We start from the raw sequence: 24,734 nt of genomic DNA on the forward strand, positions 1-24,734 counted from the left end.
ACGAGATCAGGCTCATCCCCAAAGGTTTTTGTCGTTTTGGTTGCGCATTCTCACAGATCCGATGTCTTGAGAGAACAGAAAAGAAGAAACCAGGTTCCAGAGTGGATACATTTACGGTTTTATGTGCCCATACAAGCTATATTTATTTGGGTATTTTTGGATGGTATTATGTTTTTTCCAGACCCATAGTGTCATATTATAGCATAATAAAATAACTATGTTACCTTCAGAGGCCCAATGCTTTATATATCAAATATGACTTAAAACAAAATTTGACTTTGTGATTCAACACCTTGAAATTGGGCCTCTGTCTGTTTAAAACTCTGAAACTCCGTGTTCAGGAAGTCATCACAAAATGGCTCCTCTATTAACCCTTTAACAACGCGTTGCTCTGAGACGTAACTCGTACGTTGAGCTCAGCAGATGATCAGTTCCATCGTGTGATGCTAATTGCTCGTCTGAAGGAGCTGAGTGGGGGAGTCGTAATGGAGAGCTGCTCTTACTGATGGAAGCTTGGAAACTGGAGATCAAAGGAGGAGCTTCGTCCTCGAAGGCAGGGCTAGGGCCACCCGGGTGTTTTGTACAGCTGAATGGTGGTCATGGAGACCAAATGAATTCTCAAACATGCATCAAAGAATCCAAGCAACACTCTAGGTATATTTTTGACGATGGAACGACATTATAACATGAACTAAAGCTGGAAAAAAGGTCAACTTTACATAATACTGCCCCTTTAGAAACAAAGCAGTGCTAGCTTCATCTCTTTCTCTGTCTTGCATGACAACAAACATGGTTCTGTGGCAGCGTCACAGCGCCACCAATAGGCCCAGCATAGTTAATACTTTCAGTGGTGCTGCAATCCTTTCTTGGACGCAAATTTTTTCTTAATCATTTGCAAATATTTACTGAGTTACCCCGAGTCCGAGTCCACTTCTGATTGGCTTGCTGCCAAGCAGGCCTGCTTCATATGGGAACGGGAGTTTCTGAGTTTGAGACAGAACCTTTGAAGCTGCATCTACTGCAATGTTTTGTTTTGATATTTAAATTTCTACTGTAATTTGTGTCTTTTTAGAGAAGCTATCCAAGACTTTGCTTTGTTTTTCACCTCTCAAATGTGTTTTCAAACCTACAGTAACTTTTGAGCAATTTGTCTTTACAGAATCCAACGTGAGGAAACTCCAAACACCTTTCGACAGGAGAAGGTTGAAGTCCCCTTTTTCCAGCACAAGGCCACAGACTTGGATTGGGAAATTGGAAACTAAACTTTAAAAAGACACCAATAGGAAAAACTTTCTTGTGTCTTTCAGAATCTTCAAAAACTTTTCTCTCTGAACTTTTTCCCTCAGACAGATACATTTCCAACGTTCGCTTACAGCACAAAGAACTCTTATGTAATGTTATGTATTTTTAGAGAAAACAATCCAAGAATTTCCAGTAGTTATACAACACCGCAAGACTGACAGCGTTCTGTTCAAAGCTCCATCTAAACTAATGCAAGTCGGTCAAAAGAGAGTAATGGGAGAAATGAGGTGGAGGCTAAGAAACGTTGTTATAGTTTCTCAGTTGTTGCTCGTTGGCCTTTCGTCTCCCTGCTATAATTCTGTAGCACTTTCTTTTCTTAAGCCTTCTTCACCGTTTTCTTCCCCCCAAAAATCCTGCCCTTACCCTCAAGCGGCACCTTTAGTCGGCCGCAATTCCAAACGGAGCACAAACACAGCCAGAGACGCACATCCACAATAACAATGAGAGAAACTCGGAGGCATCCACGACCGGTTCACATTCAGCGGCGTGACTGCCAGGGCGAGTTTACACAAACACGCATGGAGAAATGGTGTGGCAGGGTTTCCAAATGAAAAATGGAGCTAAAAGGCGCTCAGAGCTCTTGTTTCTTTCATTTTGCATGCTTCGATTTAGAATAAACTGGAGCGCTTTTGCTTTTGCTATGAAGGAATTGATGGGACACATGAGCGCTCTGCCTCGACATTAGTAGCAAAGTGCGCTGCCTCGTTTCGGTGCGTCCTCCCCAGGATTCACGTTGCTGCGTATCAAAGAGGCGAGTTTCTGTTGCTGCTCGAGGAGAGATCCGCAAGAATCTGCCTGTTCTTGCTTTCCCCGACTGTTGAACTGTGCAGTATAGTTTACCCATCCTCACCACAGCCCCACAATGCCTCCTTTCTCTTCCTTCCCTTTTCCATCCCTTCTTCTTTTGGTCTTGCGTTACTCTCCTCCCCTCGCTGGCTGATGCTGTGTGTGTGCTGCAGGGAGTCTGCTGTGCTTCTGCCTCTCTTCTCCACAAAGGTTCTGTCCTTTGAGCTGAGCGACGGGGGAAGCTTTGCAGTGAGCACCTGAGGAGAGGCAGGAACAACGCAGAAGACGGCAGACATAGGTGGCAGTTTGGAGATGGAGGAAATGTTACGCTTCAGTAAAAACATGGGCCTGTTTATCGCTGCTCCATTGCCTCGAACATCAGGGCGCAGAAAGATCTGGGAACTAGAAATCTACACAGCACGACTTTTAGAGTAATGCGTTTTGTTTTTTTTAAGGAAAGTCTTTTTGTGTTTTGCATATTTTGGGTGTTTTTCTATTTATTTTAACCACAGTCAGATCTTGTAATGCTATTGTTCTGTTAATATTTAACACCAACAATGATGTATTTTTTAATACCTCTCATTCTTTTAATAGAGCCCCTAGCTACACCAAAAGTTATCTCACGGATAAATCTCCAACAATTAGCAACATAAAAAAACCCATCATAAACGCATCACACAGTCACCAATTATGAAACCAGCAACAAACATTACATTTTGTAAAGTGCCATCAGTAAATTCATCCATCAAATATGTTGGTCAGCGTTGCAGTGGTTATGGATCAAAAGCAACTGTAACCAGGTGAGTTAATTATTTCAGTCTTCATTACTTCATTCTAATTTTACTTTTTACTATCTTCTTTGAGTAGCTCTAATATTTCTTAAAAACTAATATATTTTCACTAGAAACTAAATAAAAAAATACTTGGTAAGATAACAAATTCAAAGTTCTGCAAATTCAAACTAGTTTCATACTCATCTTATTTGTATGTGTATCACATCATTCCACCCACAACAAGGAAGAAAGTAATAAAAGTTTCCAATACTAACGCCGATACTGAACCTCTAATTGTGACTGTAGGCCAGAGAATGAAGAGTAAATGATCTCCAAAGAGAATAATTCATTTGTTTTCAGAGATTTTTTTTTCTGGGCTCACACTGATTTACAACTGGTGATTCCTCCTTATATATATATATATATATATATATATATATATATATATATATATATATATATATATATATATATATATATATATATATATATATATATAACTACTGAAAGGCCCTAGTTGGAATTGCTGTTCCATTCACAAACAATAAAGCACGTCTTTAATCCTCACATTTTTAGCTAATAACCAACTCCACATTAACTAAGTACTGAACTATATGAAACGATGAGAATTGATTCTAAAGTTATTTTAAGATCTTGTCATTATTTTTGTGGAGCCCCATTTTGATCAGGTTTGTTAAAGTGGTGAAGGTATTTTATTATTGGAAATAGTCTCCTTACCTGTAGAGAATATCATACACAGTTGAAACCAGAGATACAAACATTGTTTAAAAAGACAGACATGTATAAATTAGGACACATTTTTCTTGTTTTAGCTAGGTTAGAACCATCCAAATTATTTATATTTGATAAACGCCCAACAAATTGGCAACAACATGTTTTAAAGGGGTAGAATTCAAGGACAGCATCAAAAAAGTAAAAAAAAAAACATCTCACCATTTAGCAAAATGCCAGAAAACTAAACCAAGAAGTTTTTGGTCTGATTTAACATCAGACACCAAGAAAAAACATGTTTGTGTCTTCTTAGTGTATGTAAATATGATTTCAACAATGCCTATGAATTTATAGAATAGTTAAAAAAAATCCTCAGAGAAGTGGAAGGCTAACAGCTAGCCAAGCAAATCCTCTGTTTCAGACTGTATCCTTAAATTAAAACCGAAACACAAAATGATGTACAAGGGATACATTGCTATGTCAGCAGATATCAAACATCTAGACTTTCCCAAGATATCAGTACTTTGTCTTCTGACCACAAGGATTGTCTTTGTGGCCCAGCTGGAGTGGTCTGATGAGATGCAGCTCACAAGGCAGATTGATACAACTAGTATTGTCAATTAGTGTAGCAAGACATCCGTTTAGCTGAGAAATCAGCAACAACATTCAAACGTTTCTGTGAAAGTGTAGACAATTAACATCTGCTAGCATAACAGGTGTACCTCAAGGGTATGAACATTTTCATTTTGCGCTATTTTTAAGTTGCTAAAATCAGCTAAAATCAGCATTGCAGTTCATGGTTTGAACTAATAGCCTAGCAAAATTTGGTTTTCAGTGCTTAGCCCTTATGCTGATATTACATAACCTTCACAACGATGCTAAAACTTTGCTTAGCCTTGCTTTCTAAAATCTCTAATGAGTTTCAGCTACATTTAAATCTGTTCTACAGCCTCGTTCATAAATCAAAAGTACTGACTATCTGCTGCACACTGGCGAACTATGGAGAATTCAGCCAACACCGTGGTCATAATTATGGTCTACATAAGCTAACTAAGAAAACTCCAGTTCTTTTCCAGTTAACTCTTTATCACTTTTCTTGCTACAATATCCCACAGTGTTGTTCTACCTCATTTATTATTTCCCACTCATCTACACTGCTCTTTTTAACTGCATGGCCAACAATGATTTAACTTCTTTGACCTCTACATCACGTTATAATGTTATTCCCTCATCAAAAAGCATACCTGCAGTGTTGCCTTGATTCTTTCTTGCATGTTCAAGAAATCCTTGAATATCCCGTGCCAACCATTGAGCTGTGTGAAATAGTTGTGGGTGACTTCCTGAAGGCGGAGTTTCAGAAAGAGCAGGAGATTTGAAGAGAGAGAGGCCCAATCTCTAGGCGTCAAATATCAAAGTCAAATTTCTTTTAAGTCATATTTGATATATTCAACATTTTTATAACAACTGAAGTTAACATAGTTACTTGATTGTGCTATAAAATGGCACTATGTGCCAGGAAAACAAATAATACTGCCTCTTTAAAGTAACTGTTTACAAAGTAAGCAGTCTATGAGAATAAAGTAACGAAATTGCACTAGAACTTATGGAAATTGTATCTTGATTTGGTAGTTTTCATAAACTATGTGGCTAAATTGCTGTAGTCTTCTAGTGTAGTTACCATTAATTATATTCATTTCCACTGCGACTGTTTTCATAGTCCATTCCAGTTTATTGGGATATTACAGTGGATTGTTTTATTCATTTATTTTTTACTGTCAACGTGGGTGCTAGTGGACTCATACTAGCCAACACTTCTCTAAATATTCAGGAGCCTAAAACGCTTTCTTGGTTTAAACTGACCAAGCAAAATGTTGGCTTCAGCTTCATGTAAGGACTTGAATGTGCCTCTTTGTCAACCTTTCCCCTCCTTCCCCGTTCTATAAATAGAGCCAAACAAAATAAAAGAATGACAGTCTACAGCATATCAACCCGTCAGCGGTCTGTGACCATAGGCATCAAAGAGAGTTGGATCAAAAGCGATGAAAAATACATCTTAAAAACTTCATTCACGCAGCCAATTGCCTTCAGTTACAAGGCGCTTCAAAGCCAGAGCGTCACCTCATTTCCTCCGAGACGCTGAAGTACCGAAACCATTAGCTGGATGTCTGAAAAATATTCACTTCATGTCTGATTTTTATCATGTATAAAGCTTTTAATGAGAAGAAGAAACAGCACCCAAACCAGAGTGTAGTGTCAAAGTTTTAGGCAGGTGTGGAAAAAAAAAAAGACGCAATACAAAATTACGTTTCAGTCCACATTTCTGCGTTAGAAATGTGTTGGTCTGGTGTAATATTGTAATCTTAAGTGTCATGTTTTCATTGGCTGTAAGCATAAATCATAATAATCATAAATAAAAGCTTGAAAACACAAGTCTCTGAGGAATTGATCTATAAGCAGTGTATGCCCAGAACAACCTCCAACAATAAGCTGCTTATGACTGCTTATTTAACACAAACAACAAATATGCCTTAATATGCTTTATTACACACTATGGAAACCATCTTGGCACTACCACAGAGGCTTACATCCAAAGTTTACCTCATCATTTGGGGAATCTGTGCCAAGGAAAATGAATGGTGCATAGCAGGGTTGACATTTTAACGCGTGGATACTTTTACAAGATGCTAGAGAAACGATTTAGATTTTTGGTGTTTTAGAAGTAGGAGAGAGTAGGAGGCAAACAAACAAATAAACAAACATGACCTCTGCATTCTTTAAATTTGTCCATTTTCAAAGCCGCTTTTGCAGCTTTGAAAATTAGCTTTGAATAACTTCAGTTGTTCTAAAAATGTTGTGAATTACCTGGAATTCACTTCCAGGTATTTCCTCTGTGTTAATAGTAATCGGTTGACTTTTTATGAATCCAGGTTTTCCTTTGAGATTAGGGTTAGGATTCCTGTGGATTCCCAGTGAGACGGCAGCCACTTTGACATTTAAATCAATTCTCAATAAACATATTTCTTTGCGCCAGTGAATGTTTTAGAATCCCTACAGTGGCCATCAGTATTCTGGTGCTCCACATTGTTGCTGTGCCTCTCCCAAAACCCAGACAAATGGCAAATATAACCTTTAGTTGTCCAGACACACACATGCATACACACACATATGCACAGTCACATTTACAGGCGAAAGAATCAAAAATGTCTCCTAGATGAGAGCTCAAACTTTGCTCTGCATATTAGTTTCCCAGCCTGCTAAGCCATCATTAATTATTAATAAGTAGCGGATGTAATCCCTTATTCATGGAGATGTGACCGTGGTTTCAGAGATGGGTCCAGAATCTGAGACTTTATTAGATTCAGTTTGTTTTTCACTTTGAGCCTTTACACAAGCATGACGCTGAAGTTACTGTGAGGAAGAACTCTGAAAACTTAAACTACACCAACATGTCATTGCCAAAGGGATAATCAAAATAAGAGCACCGATGTGTACAAATGATGATTAGATGAACGTATCAGAACATGGGCACAATTTCAGTTACTTCAAGCATTCAGCATCCAGAGTTGAGCAAATCTTCTGTGGTGTAGACAGAGCATCTACCTATGTGACATATATTAAATATATGCGTACGTGAAAAGTTAGTCAGTAACAACGCTAGATCTGTCAGGAAGGCGTGTGCATGTGTGTGAGTAACACATCTTCTCTAGCGAGGATCTTGGTGAGGAGCCAGAGCAGTCGACAGAGGTGGAGATCATCAGCCTCATCAGGGTCTGGAAATAAAGGAGCTGCAGAGCCTTCAGTCAGTGCTGGAGGATTAACGCTACCGGTAGTCTCTGTGGCTCTCTCTCGTTGTCTGCTAGTTCTAGCTTATGTTTAGTCTTTCGAGCTTTGCCATCAGAGTTTCATATCCTTGCGTTGCTGTCTCCAGGTTTCATCAAGGAAATTTCCAAGAAGGAGTTATCCTAGTGATGGCCAAATGAAGCCTCATGAAGCAATGAAGCTTCCCGGCCTGCTGCTTTGCCCAAAGGTTCGTTACTCGGTGGTTCATTCATTTCTCACTAGTGACATCTGCTGTCCAAACTGTGGCAGCCTTGTCACTCAGACAGACATATTTAAAAACAATTAGTAAATGTAATATTGTCACAAAATTTTTGTCAAACTCATGTTTAGTAACATGAGAGTTTATTAAATCCTATTTAACTTTAATCATTTTTAGTTATTAAAATGATTTGTAGTCAATCCTGGTACATGTTGACTGTCAGTGGCTGTTTTCTTTTGTCATCGACTGATTTGACAGACATTTGTTTTAGTGTATTCAGAGTGCGGTGCTTGTTGGGGCAGACGGTATTCTTTGAGTTTTGATTTGCCTCCTAAAAACGAAAATTCTTCAAAAGTTCTCTTTTTCTTGGATTCCTATTGGCTCTCTGATCTGATCCCTTATATTTTTACTCATCAGGCCAGAATTTTACTCTTCCAGCAGCTTTAGTCTGTTTCTGCTGTTAGAGACTGATATATTTTTGCAGAACAAAGAAGTGGAAATTTCAAGAAGGTGAGAATTTTGGAGGTGAAGGTGTTAATTATTTTTTATTTAAGAATCTTGTGAATGATCATCTCAAAGTATTCGCAGATATCAGATTTTTTTCTTCTCGCTGACTCCTTTTCAATCCAGTTCATTTATGTAGCACATTTCAGCAACATTGCAGTTTCAAAGTGCTTTACATAATAAAAAAAACACACAAATATAATGTCATAAAATATACCATAATCAACAATTGAGAAAATCAATAAACTTTACATTTTGATGAGTGCCATCATCAAAATCATTAAAACACATGAACTATAAAAGGTTCCTTTTATTTCGGCCACTGCTGAAGACAAATACTCCTTTGCTGCGATCAAATACAATAACCCGAGAAGCAGCGGCTCATCACGCCTTTATTTTGAAAACCGACATGCAAAATGAAGCAGTCACGTGACCCATGCAATGCGAGGGCTTGTTTGTTGCCAGTCACGTGGTTTTCAACAAGACGACACAAGCAGCGAAGCCATCGGACACGCCCCCTTATTACTCGGTACACGCCTGGAAGCCTGGCTTCAGATAGCCCATCACTAAATTGTCCATCTGTTTTCACCTCCCAAGTCTCTTACCTGCAAAGAATCTGCCTGCCTGCTCCGCCCAGCCCCATCCATCATTTAACTCCATCTGGACCTTTGGCTCACATTACCCTCACCAAAGTCCACACGGGTTCCAGGACAACCTTCCCCCCACAGTTCACCAGAACCGTCATACAAGTAAACAGTTTCTATTTGCATCTAGATCAACTCACCTCTGACCACCAATAACACAGCTCTGTTCCAGGTGCCGCCGTTCGTGTATCACTTCCATTATCCAGAGACGCTACGCGGACCTGTCATTGTTGTTCGATCTTTTGTTAATAAATCCCTTTTTCTAGACTTGGACTTGTTGAGTCTGCATGTGGGTCAGAAGATTAGAGCCGAACATGTCAAGATCAGAAGATTCTTGTTTTGACTGCTGGAGGGAAATGGTACCTTGTGAACATAAACACTGAAAACCACATAGTGCAAAACAGTGAATTGTATTAGATATGTACAAATGTATTTACAGACTAGTACTAAACAATTCAACTTGATGAAATCCCCGCAGATATTATTTCTTTGGGGGGAGTTAGCTCAAATGGTAGAGCGCTCGCTTCGCATAGGAAAGGGCCCAAACTTCTGAAAAAAGAGGCCAGAGGGGCCGAGTTTTCACGGAGTGGTGATGCTTGGACAGCATTTCAGCGTATTATTGTAGTTCGTAGGTTTAAAGCAGTTTATCTCAAGCTGTCAAAGATGGGTCGCGGACCCACGAACCTGTGCGTCACGCTGTTCGTCTGCCACTTCGTGAAGCCGCTCGCAGGAGCAGATTCATATATTCATCCTATACCATTAGTTATGTTGGATTTTGCGCCGTAGATATTTTAAAATTGTTTTTTATTGTGCCGCCTTTACAAAATGTTTTACTGAGTTATGGTTATAATACATATCAGGCTAAATATGCATAACCAAAACTGTAAATTCAAAAGAAATTCAAACTTTTTTTTTCTTTTTTTTTCTCTTTACCTTTGTGGTTGAGTCCATCTTGAGGAAACAGCGATATGATTCTCGCCTTGATTAGCCGCAAGAGCACGTCCCTGACGTACGCGGACGGCGGAGATCAGTGGAGGATGACGGAGGTAGATGGATTACCAGTATTTTATTTTACTTTATTTTTTTATCCAATTACTCGATTAATTGTAAGAATAATCGATAGATTACTGAATTACTAAAATATTTGTTTACAACAGGCCTAAATTAAACTGTAAAGTGATCTGAAACTGCTGATTTGATGTGACGTTGCCATAAATAAATTAATCAGTGAAAACAGTGATTTGTAATATTTTTCTCTGAGAAATATACCTAAACATACCATAAAGCACCGGTTGCAGTGGTTTTTTTTTTCAGTTAACATTTTCAGAAAGTTCAGAATGGTCAAACTTTGCAATTTTTACATCTATTTATCAATAATAGTACAGCTTTTAATTCACTTCATATTTGTGCCTGGTAATGAATGTATGCGATAATATTAGATTGTTTTTTTGGGGGGGAATATTTTCATACAATGAATTACATTTTCAATAATCATAAAAAAATCATAAAAGGATAAAAATAGTCTAGTGTTCTATTAGCTCTTATTTTATTGTCATATGGAGACAAAATTTGTTTTTTGATAGAAAATAAAACTGAATGACTTTTAAAACATCTAATCTCAAAAGTGAGCATTTTTTCCCTCTGACGTCTGAAGCAGCGTCTCACATCAAGGCGCCTGAATGGGCTCCTTGCGCGTCAGCTTCCGTGTTTGGGGAAAAGCGGCTCGGTTTTTTCCAGTCTATTAAAAATGTCATTTTACAGTAGGTGTTTGCAGGGCTTGCCAAAGCTAACAATTAACGATGTACATCATATTTGTAAGGCGGGATCCAAAGCCCCATCAAGCAAAAGTTGTTTCTATTCTTGTGATTTAGCCTCATCCACAGCGCCTCCACAGTTGTTACGGTAAAAATATTATCTAAGTTTGTTTATATATCACAATTATTGTGTTGCAGACAGTGAAGTACAAATTGTGTTACTTTTATCTCCTGCCTGGCACAGCAGCGTTCTTACCCAGTGGTGAATGTCTATAGACAGCTTTGTTAACGTGAACCGTCCAATAAGTGTTGCCTGATTTTTTTTCTGCCTTGATTGACATCAGGTTGAAGCTTTAAGTTAGCTAACCTCGCAGCTGTGTTGTGTCGATGATGCATTTGAAAGCTTGTGTTTTGTATTGCAGATTGCATCGTAATGAACCCAAATATATTTTTAATTGTGTGTAAGCAAATTGTAAGGTGATGTTTTCTGGATTTGCCAAGAACACCCATCATTATCGTTTATGGTAAGTAAAAAGAGCAAACTTCAATGGCTTTTTCCAAGTAGAAATGCAGTGTTTTTGTAACCTTGGCTTGCTAAGAGTTATGTTGTTTCCGACATGTTTTACACTTGTGTACCCCCTTTCAACGCCATGCTCCCATATTATTATTTTCTCGTAAATATCCCACATTGTAGACCGCCCTCCCCCCTCCCCCGTGTTATTTTCCCTTCCCGCTCCCCTTTGACGCAAGATAACTATGAGTAATTGTTCTGTTCTCATGGTCTGTTCTTGAGAAAATTTGTAAAAAATAGAGATAAAGAAATGTGCCAAGTACTGTATCCAGGAAATAACATTCTTCTAATTTTGATTATGCAGTTCGACATATAGGATCATTGTCATATATTATCAACGTCAACAGTATTAAGCATTTAATGTGCCATTTTACTTTCAATCTTATTGTTTATTAACTGCTCTCCTTTAGATACCCATTGTAATCATTTTTATTTTTATATTACACCAGGTTCTACCGAGAGGTAGTGGGATCGATGCCCGCATTCTCCAGAAAGTCTTTCTCTATACAGCTCAGTCTTTTATCCGTCCCATCAATGAAGATTGAGTATCTTGTGAAGTACTGGGGTATGCCTCAAGAGTCTATACTCATGACCCAGTTGCCAAAATGGATGATATTGATTTTGGGTTTTTTGCTCTTTTCATGACATTACAACAGTTCATGAGATAATTAAAAGAACTAGCAATGGAGCCTTGACCAAAATTGTACATCTAGGGTGATCATGACTATAAAAAGTAGACCCCTAACACATACAACGGTGTTAACATTTGTTTTATTCCACATTATTTCCTAAGGTAAAGTATCTGACGAGGATGGGATTTGAACCCACGCATACTTAGCACAATCAATTAGGAGTCCATCGCCTTAACCACTCAGCCACCTCGTTCTTGCTTTCCTCATTGAGTGAAGGGGAGATGATCAAGTTTTGCAAAGAAGTCTTTCGATGTTTTTTGGAATGGACCCAAGTTAAAATCCTGAGATTTTCTGAACCCTTTCCCTGCCATCGTGTGGGGAATTAGCTCAAGTGGTAGAGCGCTCGCTTAGCATGTGAGAGGAAGCGGGATCGATACCCGCATTCTCCAGAATGTCCTTTACTATCCTCCTTCTCATTTATCAGTCCCATCAATGAAGATTGAGTATCTCGTGAAGTATTGGGGTATTCCTCAAGAGTCTATACTCATGACCCAGTTGCCAAAATAGATGATATTGATTTTGGGTTCTTTGCTCTTTTCTTAACATTATAACAGTTCATGAGAGAATTAATAGAACTAGCAATGCAGCCTTCACCAAAAGCGAACATTCCGTGAGATAGTCTTTAAACTATCCAAAGTAGGCTATTAACACAGACAACAGAGTTGATGTCTGTTTTATGCCACTGTATTTCATAAGGTAAAGTATCCGACGAGGATGGGATTTGAACCCACGCGTGCTTAGCACAATGGATTAGCAGTCCATCGCCTTAACCACTCGGCCAAAAATGGGGCAAAAGGGACTGCTAGAGGTGGGGGAAAAAGAAAGGAGAGGGGAAAGAAAGGGGGGGGAAAAGAAAAAAGAGAGAGGAAATATCTGAAGCTTCTTCTTAAGTTCATGCTTCAGATATTATTGTATTATTGTAGTAATAATACCTGTTTTATGCTCCACAAAGCATTTTTTACACTAATTTCAAGTTCAATATAGCATAACATCCACATTACTGTTAATTCTGAATTACTGAATTACTATACTGTTGATAGTATCACTTTTGAGAGGGCCAACAAAATTATAGAACACAAATAAATGATCAGTGACATTTATTCACTCTTACACAACTACATTCACAGAGGACTAACAATATACCTCAACATGTATAAAGCAGCACCTAAAGGCTCACTAAAAACATACAGATAGCAACACCTAGAACAAAAATGATGAGATATTAAAAGATGAAAACTAAAAAGAAAATCTTTCAAACAGTCACTGCTTCCCAAGAGACTCTTTCCATTCCAAAATGGTCTGTCCAGAGGCTGGACAGTACCATTTTCCCTTAATCTGTGTATGGCCAGTGCTTTTGTTTTTCGCCTGGCCACAAACTGAACACTGATAGTGGTAGTCCTGCTTCCATTGGCGCTTTTTGGGAGGCTCCCCTCTTGCCAGGCGTTCCTGGTCTTCTAATTCTGCCCTATTCTGTCTCCACTTCCTGTAGCGATTCATGTTGGCTGGAGCCTGATCTGATGGTGATGATGATGCTGAACCAGCAGCAGCTGCTGGGATTGATGAGTGAAGTGGTGGTCTATAGTACTGATATAATGGACCCAGAGGAGATGGCAGGGGTGGGAACTGTCCTTGTCCAAATGAGGTCAAAACTGGAGCTGGTGGACCGTAGCAGAAACCCAAAGAAGTGGATGGCGCTTGTGGCATCTGATTCTGCTCACAGTAGGACCAAGCAGATGATGGTGGCTGGTTAGTCTGTGGACACAGGAAGCTGGCAGGAACTGGGGCCTGTGAAAAGAGTCCTGGCTGGTATGAAGGAGGACATTGCTGGGCGGAGCCAGCTTTACCACCAACCCGTTGACGGATCAGTGCCTCGCCTTCTCTGTTTTCAGGTTCCTTAAACTCCATGCTTTTATGTCCATGTTCCACAGGAAGGGAGGGGAGCTGTCTCGCTTGTGGAAAGGAGGCGTCAGCCACGGACACCTTCGGAGGAAGATTCACACCTTGGAGAAGAGTGTCCCTGTCTGTTCTCTTCTGCCGCTCATGTAGCCTGAAAGATAATACAACATAAATTGTTTCCTTTCAAAATCAAGCCATCTTTAAAGTGCAATATCTGTTGAAAATAAAGGACATCTTACCAAGCACACACAGTGGTATTGTTGATGGTGACCAACAACAAGTTGGTCTGGTCCTGTATGGGCCTGGAGTCCTCAAGTAGTTGTTTAAAGTGGCAGTACGTTTGAACAATAGATTGTGGGATGGGTAAAACCTTCCCCTTGCTGTCTTTTGGTCGGTTTCTTGCTTGCTGATATTCTTTCAACAGCTTGAGGCAAACGCACTCAGACACTCTGTTTGCGTCAGGTCTCTGGGCAGCCTGGCCATGGGTCATGAAGAGTCTGTGTAACAAACAGGTCATTCAAATAGCAGAAAAACACAAGCTCATTAACACTGATTTGATTGGAGCAGTAATGAAATGCAGTAGAAAAGTTCTTCTCATTTTGATGAGTTCAGCAAACCCATATTAATCTCCTAAGCTTAATGCTAAGAGAAAAAAAATATTGTATTTGCAATTCATGACTTGGCTTCCATCAGTGAATATGCAATCAAGTTATCCATTGTGTCAAATATTAGACAGGTTACCTTTCAGCTGCTTGCTGACCAGGTGCAGAGCCACTTCGTTTCCGGGAAGCCCTCCAAGGTCCTGGTAACGTGCTCTTCTTGGTTTTTAAGGTGTATTTGGCAGGCTGCTTGTCCATAGCATGCAGGTTAGAATACAGCTGCAAGACATTTTCTACCTCTGTTGTTGACAATGCAGTTATTGTTCTGTTGAGGCTCAAAAGGTACTCTGCCAAGCTGTCAACTGCCTCCCATCCAGGAAAACCTCTGTAGTCACACCGGGTCTCCTTAAAAGAAAAATACATAGATACAGATATGCACACAGTCATTTCTTTATGTTATCTGAAACAATTTCCTGGAACTGATGGTTGACCGGACTGGATAATCCGTATTTCTACCAAAGAAAAAGGCCAACATGCCACAAAAGAAAAAGAGAGAAATAATTTAGTCTAAAACAGTGGTTCCAAACAAGTGCTGCAGAAGCCTTTTAATCATTTAAGTAAGCTGTTTGCAAGCAAGACACCAAAAACATGCAGGGAAGGGGTACATGAGGACCAGGTAAGGGAACTACTGGTTTAAATAAAGTAGATTAAAGCATAAAATCAAGTACTGTTTCAGATTTATTAAGAAAAAATGTTTAGATGCTGAGAAAGATGGAAAAGGGAAAGTAAATCAAGCTAAGCCAAAGCCTAATCTGGAAATATGATTTTATAACAACAACTACATCCCAAAATTGTCTATTGAACATAATCCAGCAACCAAACAAAGTGTTGCATGCTGTAATGAAACAAAATGAACCCACATAGGTCTCACTCTACCTGGGATACTTGGTCCACCTGGGAACAGCTACTTGGTCCACTAAAGGAGTGGTCATCAGTAAGCTGACCTCCGACTGAAGCAGCAGCATGAGTGGGAGAGGCAGGGGTTGAGTCGATACTGGTTTCCTGTAAACACACAGAAGCGACAGCAAATGTTCCTTATATCGCCCAAAAAAAAAAACCTTTTTCTCTGCACTCATGATGGCAAGGTATTTATAGTGGCTGCTTATTTGTTTCAGTGTAAACCACTATATTAACGTGACAATGGAATCTTATTTTTAAGAAAATATCTAAATATGAAAATGGCGTACACAATAATAAACAATGTTACAAACTGACATTTTTGGCTCTTACAGTATTTATAACATAAAAGTTTGAAATGTTTTTTTTTTTGCTTTTGTTCATCTCATTTACATGATCATCACCAAACTATTCAATAACAACCATCTTCAGTTACTGATGATAATCTCATAAATTATAACAATAGATTGTAAATGCCAATGTAGAAGCATGGAACACATGAGGGTAATTTGCTCTGTTAATAAGACAAATTACTCACTAAATACAAGTGTAATGTAATTAAAACATTACCTGAGATGACATGGGAGAAGATTCTTCCTGGAGAAAAAGAATGTTAGGGGATGGCATTTCCAACTGGCTTTCACACTGTAGCATGTCGTGGGGGCTCTCTGAGAGAATGTCAGTGACGTCACTGATGGTGACATCAGGACTGTCCTCCTGAGCGTTAGCTGGCATCTCTGGCAAAATAACTCCCAGTTCGCTGTCCTGCTGGGGACCTAAGAGGTCTCCTCTGTCTGACTGTGCAAGAAGATACTCCACAGCAATCCGCTCACCTTCAAGGAACATAAAGGACATTTGACAATTGTATTTGAAAGTGGCAAATTTGCTGTACAAAAATCAGCATTTTTGTGGAATTTGTTAGGTAAATGTCCAATACCTGTCGGACAGCCTGGGGGAACAAACTCTGGCAAGAGGGCATGACCCAGCACTTTGTTGCTCAGAGTGTTGAGGTTGGACATCAGACGAACATCATAGAGTTTACTGTGCGATCTGCGACTCATATCTAAAGCTTCTTGGGTTCTTTTCATGTTCCATCTGGATCCACCCTCAAGCATATACATTTGAGTGTGCATGGCATTGCTTCTCCATCCTTAAAAAACAGAGTTGCAAAGATTGGCAGCATTTATGAAATGATAACTTCTATGGAATTTTTTTCAGAAATTATGCTTACTCTCATTTTTAGATGTAAGGTTACAATTCTGGTGTTACAAAAATGAATGACATCAAATATACCAATTCACAGTTTACCTGGTATGAAGGAGCACTGGTGTCGATGAAAGCTTTCAACTGAAGACGAGCCCCTGCTACATCTGAAGGTTTGAACTTCTTTGTCTCCCTTTTGTGTTGAGCGAAGCTTGGTGTACAGTTCAACACCAGGTGGATCTTGGATGCATGGCAGGTGCTTCTGCTGCACTTGCCACACATGAGTCATGCTCTCAGGGTTGATCAGGCGGAGACCTGAGGTGTCAGTCAGTTCCCACATGGAGTTTAATAATTCCTGAATGAGGTTCCGGGTTTCTTCTACCCCTCTTGTCCTTCTTCTGCAATGTTTAGCAAGCTCACTCGAATTAATGTTGGCCAAAACTTGGGCGTCAGTGGGAGGATGACCAGTATATTTTTTCTTCAGCTCTGACCTCTTTGCTTCTTTAAGGCAGCTGACATCATCTTGATCCCATTCAAAAATGCAGCAGGACAGCTTGGAGCAGAAAGTTCCATAAAGAGGATGATGTTCTGTGGTGAGACCGGTTGTGAATCGTCTCATGTAATGAAAGATGTCAAGCCTCACTTTAGTTTTCCATGGTCGAAACCACTCAAGCACTGGAGGCACACCTGTTTAAGCAAAAATAAATATATAAATAAAACACAAATTAATCAATTCTACAGCAGTTAATTTACCTTATGACTCACAGCTGATTGTATTAATGTTGCTACATAAAACATAACTGCTACATAGATCACAATACCTTGTTCAAAATACATTTCTTAATAAAATAATTAAAGTGACCCTAAAATATTTTAAACTTTGAACTGTAAACAAATGTTACAGTGAAGTGCAACGAGGTCTAAAAATCACAAACCTGATTCACTACAGCAGTCTCTGTCAACATAAAGGATTTGTGGCTCTGGTTCCCCAGCATTCCGGAAGCGCATGACAATTCCTTGGCACAGTTCCTCTAACCCTGCTCCTTCACCTGTGGTCAGCACACAGTTCAGAACCTGGCCATATTCATTGGTGATGTTTGTCATCCATGTAGCGGTCTCAGAAATTCCACCAGCAAGTTTCTTGGTGATCTGTTTGGTAAAAAAAAAAAAAAAAAGGTAATTATAATCTGATTAGAATTTGGAATGCAAATTATAATCAGAATAACAACATATTTTAGAGGTGTTTTACTGTACCTTTTTGGTTGAATCAAGCTTTAAAATCCTTCCATATGTTGACGTGATGACACCCTTCATCTCGGACAAGTGACAGAGTATTTCATTGGCATGCACAGTCTCAAACCACTGTGCAAGAGGAAGGGGGCTAAACTCTGGTGGATTCTGATAGACCACTTCATGGATCCTACTTAACGCGGTCTTCTTCTTGTGAAGCTCACAGTCAGTCAGATAATCGATGGTGCGTTTTGCCCACTCCTCACTGTGCAGTTCTTCTAATGCTTGCTGCACGTAACTGGAGCTATTTCCAACAGTGCGTGGTTTCAGCAAAGTCACACACCTTTTGTCCAGAGCCAGTTGTGTGGTGAGAATGGCTGGAAACCTGTTTCTATGGGCAGGATCTAACTGATTTAGCACCTCTGTGCTCCATGGACAAACAGGAATCATGCATTTACTGCACCGTGGATAATCTCCCCCAATCAAATAATATCTTGAATCAAGATCTATAACTTCTCTGACCTTTGTGTAGATCCCAGAGTGATGCATCTTGGTGTTACATTGATGACACTTAAGAGAAATACCCCACATCCGCATAGGTGCCCATAAAAACATCCTCTGCCTGAAGTAGACCAGGGGATCTGGAGGTGCATTCATTATCTTTGGTAGAGAGGGTGGATGAAACCAGTTTTGTGAGAAGTGTTGTTTAAACTGTCCAGTAGAATTATAAAGGCACTGTGCAATCCATTGCTGGTCTGCTGGCTTGATGACCCGCAAAAACTGCTTGGGAAGAAAGCTGACCCAATTCACCTCCGGAGGCCTAAGGTGGGGAATAGATGAAGCAACTGAAGGAGTTGGCTGGGGGTGTTGCACTGTTGCAAGGCACTGTTGTGGCTGAAGTGCTGGTTTCTGGGGAGATGCTGCTGGTTTCTGGGGAAGTATTGCTGGTTTCTGGGAAGATGCTGCTGGTTTCTGGGGAAGTATTGCTGGTTTCTGGGAAGATGCTGCTGGTTTCTGGGGAAGTATTGCTGGTTTCTGGGAAGATGCTGCTGGTTTATGGGGAAGTATTGCTGGTTTCTGGGGAGATGCTGCTGGTTTCTGGGGAGATGCTGCTGGTTTATGGGGTGAAGTTGCTGGTATCCCATGTAGTTTAAATGCTTGATGTTGGTCTGGCATAGATGGTGATGTTTTGCCTGGTGGCTCATGACCTTCTTCAATATGATGAAGCAAACCAACTGCACCCATGACCTTTTTCCCACAATGTTCACAACATTGCTCTGCATGAAAGTCAGACAAATGTTCAGAGAAAAGTTCCACATTGACATCTTCACTACATAATGCACACTTTATCTGATTTGGAGTTTGACTGACTGACATAGTGGGAAGTTGGCAGCTCCCTGAACTTGAGCTCCTCTGCGCTGTCTGGTCAGCTGGAACTGTGCCTACACCTGAAATGTTTTGTGTGGCTGGATCTGCTGCAGCTTCAACTATGCTTGAGCTCCTGTGCATAGCAGGATTAACTGTTTTTAAAGCTGAACTGATTTGTGGGCTTGAATCTGCCGCAGCCCTAGGTACATCTGTGCTGCTCCCTGCACCTGGCATGCTTTCTGCTTCAATCCCTGTTGTATTTGCCTGCTCAGCTGACTGTGGAAAAACAACATTGAATAAACTTGTGTAATAAATCATTAAATTATTTCCAGTGTTCTATAGCCATTTCGAATTATTGTCTGTTTTTGTCTTACATATTAAGATAGGTAACAAAATAATAACAAAAACTTAAGTGAAACACTTAAAAATGTCAACAGTCACTGATATGCAACATAGCCTTTTTTAATCTATTGTATACAATAAAAGAAATTAACTTACCGTATGATAACCACAGTTGCAGGGAATTTTTTTCCCAAATATGTCGATTGTCCTGACTTTTTGGTTGAAGGCAGGAGTCAGTGGGCATGTGTCTATCCGCTGGATGACAGATTTCCATCTTCTGGCTCCAGGTCTCTTCCCGGTGGTAAATCGGAACTTGCCCTGAGCATACAGCTGCATAACACCAGCCCAGTAAGAGTCCGGTTTTCCTGTCTTCGTCATCTTTAAAACTGTACAAATCACAGCAGATGTTAGAATAATATTCCAAGCAACAGTTTCCTTTTATGGTGGACAGTAACTATCCACCATATAAATAAACTATTAACCATAAATACTCATTTTACCTCGATTAAACAGTCAAAAAGTAGGAGACGGAGGAGCAACAACATTCGTTTCTTTCCGCGCAGGTCACTGCGCATGTCATACGTGATGACGTAACACGCAAAATCCTAGGAGTTTGTTCGGATTGGTTAGGACTTTGTTAGGAATTGTTAGGACTTTGTTAGGAACTTGTTAGGACTTTGTTAGGACTGTTAGGAATTTGTTAGGAATGTTAGAAATTTGTTAGGAACTGGATTGACGGCCAGTCGGCAGCGGGTGCGGCCACCTCGTCCTTGCTTTCCTTATTGAGTGAAGGGGAGATGATCAAGTTTTGCAAAGAAGTCTTTCGATGTTTGTTGGAATGGACCTAAGTTAAAATCCTGAGATTTTCTGAACCTTTTTCTTGCAAGCGTGTGGGGAATTAGCTCAAGTGGTAGAGCGCTCGCTTTGCATGTGAGAGGCAGCGGGATCGATGCCCGCATTCTCCAGAAAGTTCTTTTCAAGACAACTTACTCTTTTCTCTTAAGATCGAGTATCTTTTCAAGTACCACAATCTGACGTAGATTGGGTCAAGGATTTACAACGAGCTCTATTGATATTGTGTTGAATGAAACCTCCTTAAAATACTGAGATCTTCTGATCGTTTTTCATGCAAGCATGTGGGGAATTAGCTCAAGTGGTAGAGCGCTCGCTTAGCATGTGAGAGGCAGCGGGATCGATACCGGCATTCTCCAGAATGTCCTTTACTATCCTCCTTTTCATTTATCAGTCCCATCAATGAAGATTGAGTATCTGGTGAAGTACTGGGGTATTCCTCAAGAGTCTATACTCATGACCCAGTTGCCAAAATAGATGATATTGATTTTGGGTTCTTTGCTCTTTTCTTAACATTATAACAGTTCATGAGAGAATTAATAGAACTAGCAATGCAGCCTTCACCAAAAGCGTACATTCCGTGAGATAGTCTATAAACTATCCAAAGTAGACCATTAACACAGACGATGTCTGTTTTATGCCACATTATTTCCTAAGGTAAAGTATCCGACTAAGACGGGATTTGAACCCACACCACCTCTTAAACACTCGGCCACCTCGTCCTTGCTTTCCTCATTGAGTGAAGGGGAGATGATCAAGTTTTGCAAAGAAGTCTTTCGATGTTTTTTGGAATGGACCCAAGTTCAAATCCTGAGATTTTCTGAACCCTTTCTCTGCCATCGTGTGGGGAATTAGCTCAAGTGGTAGAGCGCTCGCTTAGCATGTGAGAGGAAGCGGGATCGATACCTGCATTCTCCAGAATGTCCTTTACTATCCTCCTTTTCGTTTATCAGTCCCATCAATGAAGATTGAGTATCTCGTGAAGTACTGGGGTATTCCTCAAGAGTCTATACTCATGACCCACAATGCATGTTATCAAATTTGGGTTCTTTACAATTTTCTTGACATAGTAACAGTTCATGAGAGAATTAATGGAACTAGCAATGCAGCCTTCACCAAAAGCGTACATTCCGTGAAATAGTCTTTAAACTATCCAAAGTAGGCTATTAACACAGACAACGGAGTTGATGTCTGTTTTATGCCACAGTATTTCATAAGGTAAAGTATCCGACGAGGATGGGACTTGAACCCACGCGTGCTTAGCACGATGGATTAGCAGTCCATCGCCTTAACCACTCGGCCACCTCGTCCTTGCTTTCCTCATTGAGTGAATGGGAGATGATCAAGTTTTCCAAAGAAGTCTTTCGATGTTTGTTGGAATGGACCTACGTTAAAATCCTGAGATTTTCTGAACCTTTTACTTGGAAGCGTGTGAGCAATTAGCTCAAGTGGTAGAGCGCTCGCTTTGCATGTGAGAGGCAGCTGGATCGATACCCGCATTCTCCAGAAAGTGCTTTTCAAGGCAACTTAGTCTTTTCTCTAAAGATCGAGTATCTTTTCAAGTACCACAATCTGATGTAGACTGGGTCAAGGATTTACAACGAGCTCTTTTCATATTGTGTTGAATGAAACCTCCTTAAAATACTGAGATCTTCTGATCGTTTTTCATGCAAGCATGTGGGGAATTAGCTCAAGTGGTAGAGCGCTCGCTTAGCATGTGAGAGGCAGCGGGATCGATACCCGCATTCTCCAGAATGTCCTTTACTATCCTCCTTTTCATTTATCAGTCCCATCAATGAAGATTGAGTATCTGGTGAAGTACTGTGGTATTCCTCAAGAGTCTATACTCATGACCCAGTTGCCAAAATAGATGATATTGATTTTGGGTTCTTTGCTCTTTTCTTAACATTATAACAGTTCATGAGAGAATTAATAGAACTAGCAATGCAGCCTTCACCAAAAGCGAACATTCCGTGAGATAGTCTTTAAACTATCCAAAGTAGGCTATTAACACAGACAACAGAGTTGATGTCTGTTTTATGCCACTGTATTTCATAAGGTAAAGTATCCGACGAGGATGGGATTTGAACCCACGCGTGCTTAGCACAATGGATTAGCAGTCCATCGCCTTAACCACTCGGCCACCTCGTCCTTGCTTTCCTTATTGAGTGAAGGGGAGATGATCAAGTTTTGCAAAGAAGTCTTTCGATGTTTGTTGGAATGGACCTAAGTTAAAATCCTGAGATTTTCTGAACCTTTTTCTTGCAAGCGTGTGGGGAATTAGCTCAAGTGGTAGAGCGCTCGCTTTGCATGTGAGAGGCAGCGGGATCGATGCCCGCATTCTCCAGAAAGTTCTTTTCAAGACAACTTACTCTTTTCTCTTAAGATCGAGTATCTTTTCAAGTACCACAATCTGACGTAGATTGGGTCAAGGATTTACAACGAGCTCTATTGATATTGTGTTGAATGAAACCTCCTTAAAATACTGAGATCTTCTGATCGTTTTTAATGCAAGCATGTGGGGAATTAGCTCAAGTGGTAGAGCGCTCGCTTAGCAAGTGAGAGGCAGCGGGTATCGATACCGGCATTCTCCAGAATGTCCTTTACTATCCTCCTTTTCATTTATCAGTCCCATCAATGAAGATTGAGTATCTGGTGAAGTACTGGGGTATTCCTCAAGAGTCTATACTCATGACCCAGTTGCCAAAATAGATGATATTGATTTTGGGTTCTTTGCTCTTTTCTTAACATTATAACAGTTCATGAGAGAATTAATAGAACTAGCAATGCAGCCTTCACCAAAAGCGTACATTCCGTGAGATAGTCTATAAACTATCCAAAGTAGACCATTAACACAGACAATGTCTGTTTTATGCCACATTATTTCCTAAGGTAAAGTATCCGACTAAGACGGGATTTGAACCCACACCACCTCTTAAACACTCGGCCACCTCGTCCTTGCTTTCCTCATTGAGTGAAGGGGAGATGATCAAGTTTTGCAAAGAAGTCTTTCGATGTTTTTTGGAATGGACCCAAGTTCAAATCCTGAGATTTTCTGAACCCTTTCTCTGCCATCGTGTGGGGAATTAGCTCAAGTGGTAGAGCGCTCGCTTAGCATGTGAGAGGAAGCGGGATCGATACCTGCATTCTCCAGAATGTCCTTTACTATCCTCCTTTTCGTTTATCAGTCCCATCAATGAAGATTGAGTATCTCGTGAAGTACTGGGGTATTCCTCAAGAGTCTATACTCATGACCCACAATGTATGTTATCAAATTTGGGTTCTTTACAATTTTCTTGACATAGTAACAGTTCATGAGAGAATTAATGGAACTAGCAATGCAGCCTTCACCAAAAGCGTACATTCCGTGAGATAGTCTTTAAACTATCCAAAGTAGGCTATTAACACAGACAACGGAGTTGATGTCTGTTTTATGCCACAGTATTTCATAAGGTAAAGTATCCGACGAGGATGGGACTTGAACCCACGCGTGCTTAGCACGATGGATTAGCAGTCCATCGCCTTAACCACTCGGCCACCTCGTCCTTGCTTTCCTCATTGAGTGAAGGGGAGATGATCAAGTTTTCCAAAGAAGTCTTTCGATGTTTGTTGGAATGGACCTACGTTAAAATCCTGAGATTTTCTGAACCTTTTACTTGGAAGCGTGTGAGCAATTAGCTCAAGTGGTAGAGCGCTCGCTTTGCATGTGAGAGGCAGCTGGATCGATACCCGCATTCTCCAGAAAGTGCTTTTCAAGGCAACTTAGTCTTTTCTCTAAAGATCGAGTATCTTTTCAAGTACCACAATCTGATGTAGACTGGGTCAAGGATTTACAACGAGCTCTTTTCATATTGTGTTGAATGAAACCTCCTTAAAATACTGAGATCTTCTGATCGTTTTTCATGCAAGCATGTGGGGAATTAGCTCAAGTGGTAGAGCGCTCGCTTAGCATGTGAGAGGCAGCGGGATCGATACCCGCATTCTCCAGAATGTCCTTTACTATCCTCCCTTTCATTTATCAGTCCCATCAATGAAGATTGAGTATCTGGTGAAGTACTGTGGTATTCCTCAAGAGTCTATACTCATGACCCAGTTGCCAAAATAGATGATATTGATTTTGGGTTCTTTGCTCTTTTCTTAACATTATAACAGTTCATGAGAGAATTAATAGAACTAGCAATGCAGCCTTCACCAAAAGCGAACATTCCGTGAGATAGTCTTTAAACTATCCAAAGTAGGCTATTAACACAGACAACAGAGTTGATGTCTGTTTTATGCCACTGTATTTCATAAGGTAAAGTATCCGACGAGGATGGGATTTGAACCCACGCGTGCTTAGCACAATGGATTAGCAGTCCATCGCCTTAACCACTCGGCCACCTCGTCCTTGCTTTCCTTGTTGAGTGAAGGGGAGATGATCAAGTTTTGCAAAGAAGTCTTTCGATGTTTGTTGGAATGGACCTAAGTTAAAATCCTGAGATTTTCTGAAC

General features: G+C 40.2%; 1 protein-coding gene, 1 long non-coding RNA gene and 9 other non-coding genes across 11 annotated transcripts; 5 read left to right on the forward strand and 6 right to left on the reverse strand.

Moving 5' to 3' along the window:
• The first annotated feature begins 12,113 nt into the window (after window positions 1-12,113).
• On the forward strand, window positions 12,114-12,186 carry trnaa-agc. Its single transcript has one exon. It is a non-coding gene; the product is annotated as a tRNA-Ala (tRNA).
• Window positions 12,187-12,887: 701 nt separating this feature from the next.
• Window positions 12,888-18,774, reverse strand: LOC111606855. The gene is made up of 9 exons (XM_023328205.1): window positions 17,707-18,774; window positions 17,388-17,601; window positions 16,558-17,139; window positions 16,187-16,399; window positions 15,820-16,082; window positions 15,229-15,354; window positions 14,435-14,697; window positions 13,933-14,190; window positions 12,888-13,844 (listed from the first exon to the last, which is right to left on the reverse strand). The coding sequence occupies exons 1-9, from the start codon at window positions 18,337-18,339 to the stop codon at window positions 13,058-13,060; spliced, it is 3,339 nt and encodes a 1,112-aa protein (XP_023183973.1). The 5' UTR covers window positions 18,340-18,774; the 3' UTR covers window positions 12,888-13,057.
• Window positions 18,775-18,778: 4 nt separating this feature from the next.
• LOC111606857 lies at window positions 18,779-19,960 on the reverse strand. The gene is made up of 3 exons (XR_002752262.1): window positions 19,893-19,960; window positions 19,549-19,778; window positions 18,779-18,959 (listed from the first exon to the last, which is right to left on the reverse strand). It is a non-coding gene; the product is annotated as an uncharacterized LOC111606857 (long non-coding RNA).
• A 324-nt stretch (window positions 19,961-20,284) lies between these two features.
• Window positions 20,285-20,357, forward strand: trnaa-ugc. Its single transcript has one exon. It is a non-coding gene; the product is annotated as a tRNA-Ala (tRNA).
• A 1,115-nt stretch (window positions 20,358-21,472) lies between these two features.
• On the reverse strand, window positions 21,473-21,554 carry trnas-gcu. Its single transcript has one exon. It is a non-coding gene; the product is annotated as a tRNA-Ser (tRNA).
• Window positions 21,555-21,923: 369 nt separating this feature from the next.
• On the forward strand, window positions 21,924-21,996 carry trnaa-agc. The gene has a single exon. It is a non-coding gene; the product is annotated as a tRNA-Ala (tRNA).
• A 317-nt stretch (window positions 21,997-22,313) lies between these two features.
• Window positions 22,314-22,395, reverse strand: trnas-gcu. Its single transcript has one exon. It is a non-coding gene; the product is annotated as a tRNA-Ser (tRNA).
• A 123-nt stretch (window positions 22,396-22,518) lies between these two features.
• trnaa-ugc lies at window positions 22,519-22,591 on the forward strand. The gene has a single exon. It is a non-coding gene; the product is annotated as a tRNA-Ala (tRNA).
• A 1,116-nt stretch (window positions 22,592-23,707) lies between these two features.
• On the reverse strand, window positions 23,708-23,789 carry trnas-gcu. Its single transcript has one exon. It is a non-coding gene; the product is annotated as a tRNA-Ser (tRNA).
• Window positions 23,790-24,158: 369 nt separating this feature from the next.
• trnaa-agc lies at window positions 24,159-24,231 on the forward strand. The gene has a single exon. It is a non-coding gene; the product is annotated as a tRNA-Ala (tRNA).
• A 317-nt stretch (window positions 24,232-24,548) lies between these two features.
• On the reverse strand, window positions 24,549-24,630 carry trnas-gcu. Its single transcript has one exon. It is a non-coding gene; the product is annotated as a tRNA-Ser (tRNA).
• Window positions 24,631-24,734: the final 104 nt, after the last annotated feature.

This window comes from Xiphophorus maculatus, chromosome 23 (genome assembly GCF_002775205.1).
Source record: "Xiphophorus maculatus strain JP 163 A chromosome 23, X_maculatus-5.0-male, whole genome shotgun sequence".
Lineage (NCBI taxonomy): Eukaryota > Metazoa > Chordata > Actinopteri > Cyprinodontiformes > Poeciliidae > Xiphophorus > Xiphophorus maculatus.

Excerpts from the sequence above, each read along its gene's own strand:
- LOC111606855 (XM_023328205.1), bottom strand. The coding sequence starts at position 18,339 with ATGAATGCACCTCCAGATCCCCTGGTCTACTTCAGGCAGAGGATGTTT. Across the intron at positions 17,140-17,387 it reads AGACTGCTGTAGTGAATCAG|GTGTGCCTCCAGTGCTTGAG; the intron begins GTTTGTGATTTT and ends TTGCTTAAACAG. Across the intron at positions 16,400-16,557 it reads CCAGTGCTCCTTCATACCAG|GATGGAGAAGCAATGCCATG; the intron begins GTAAACTGTGAA and ends CTGTTTTTTAAG.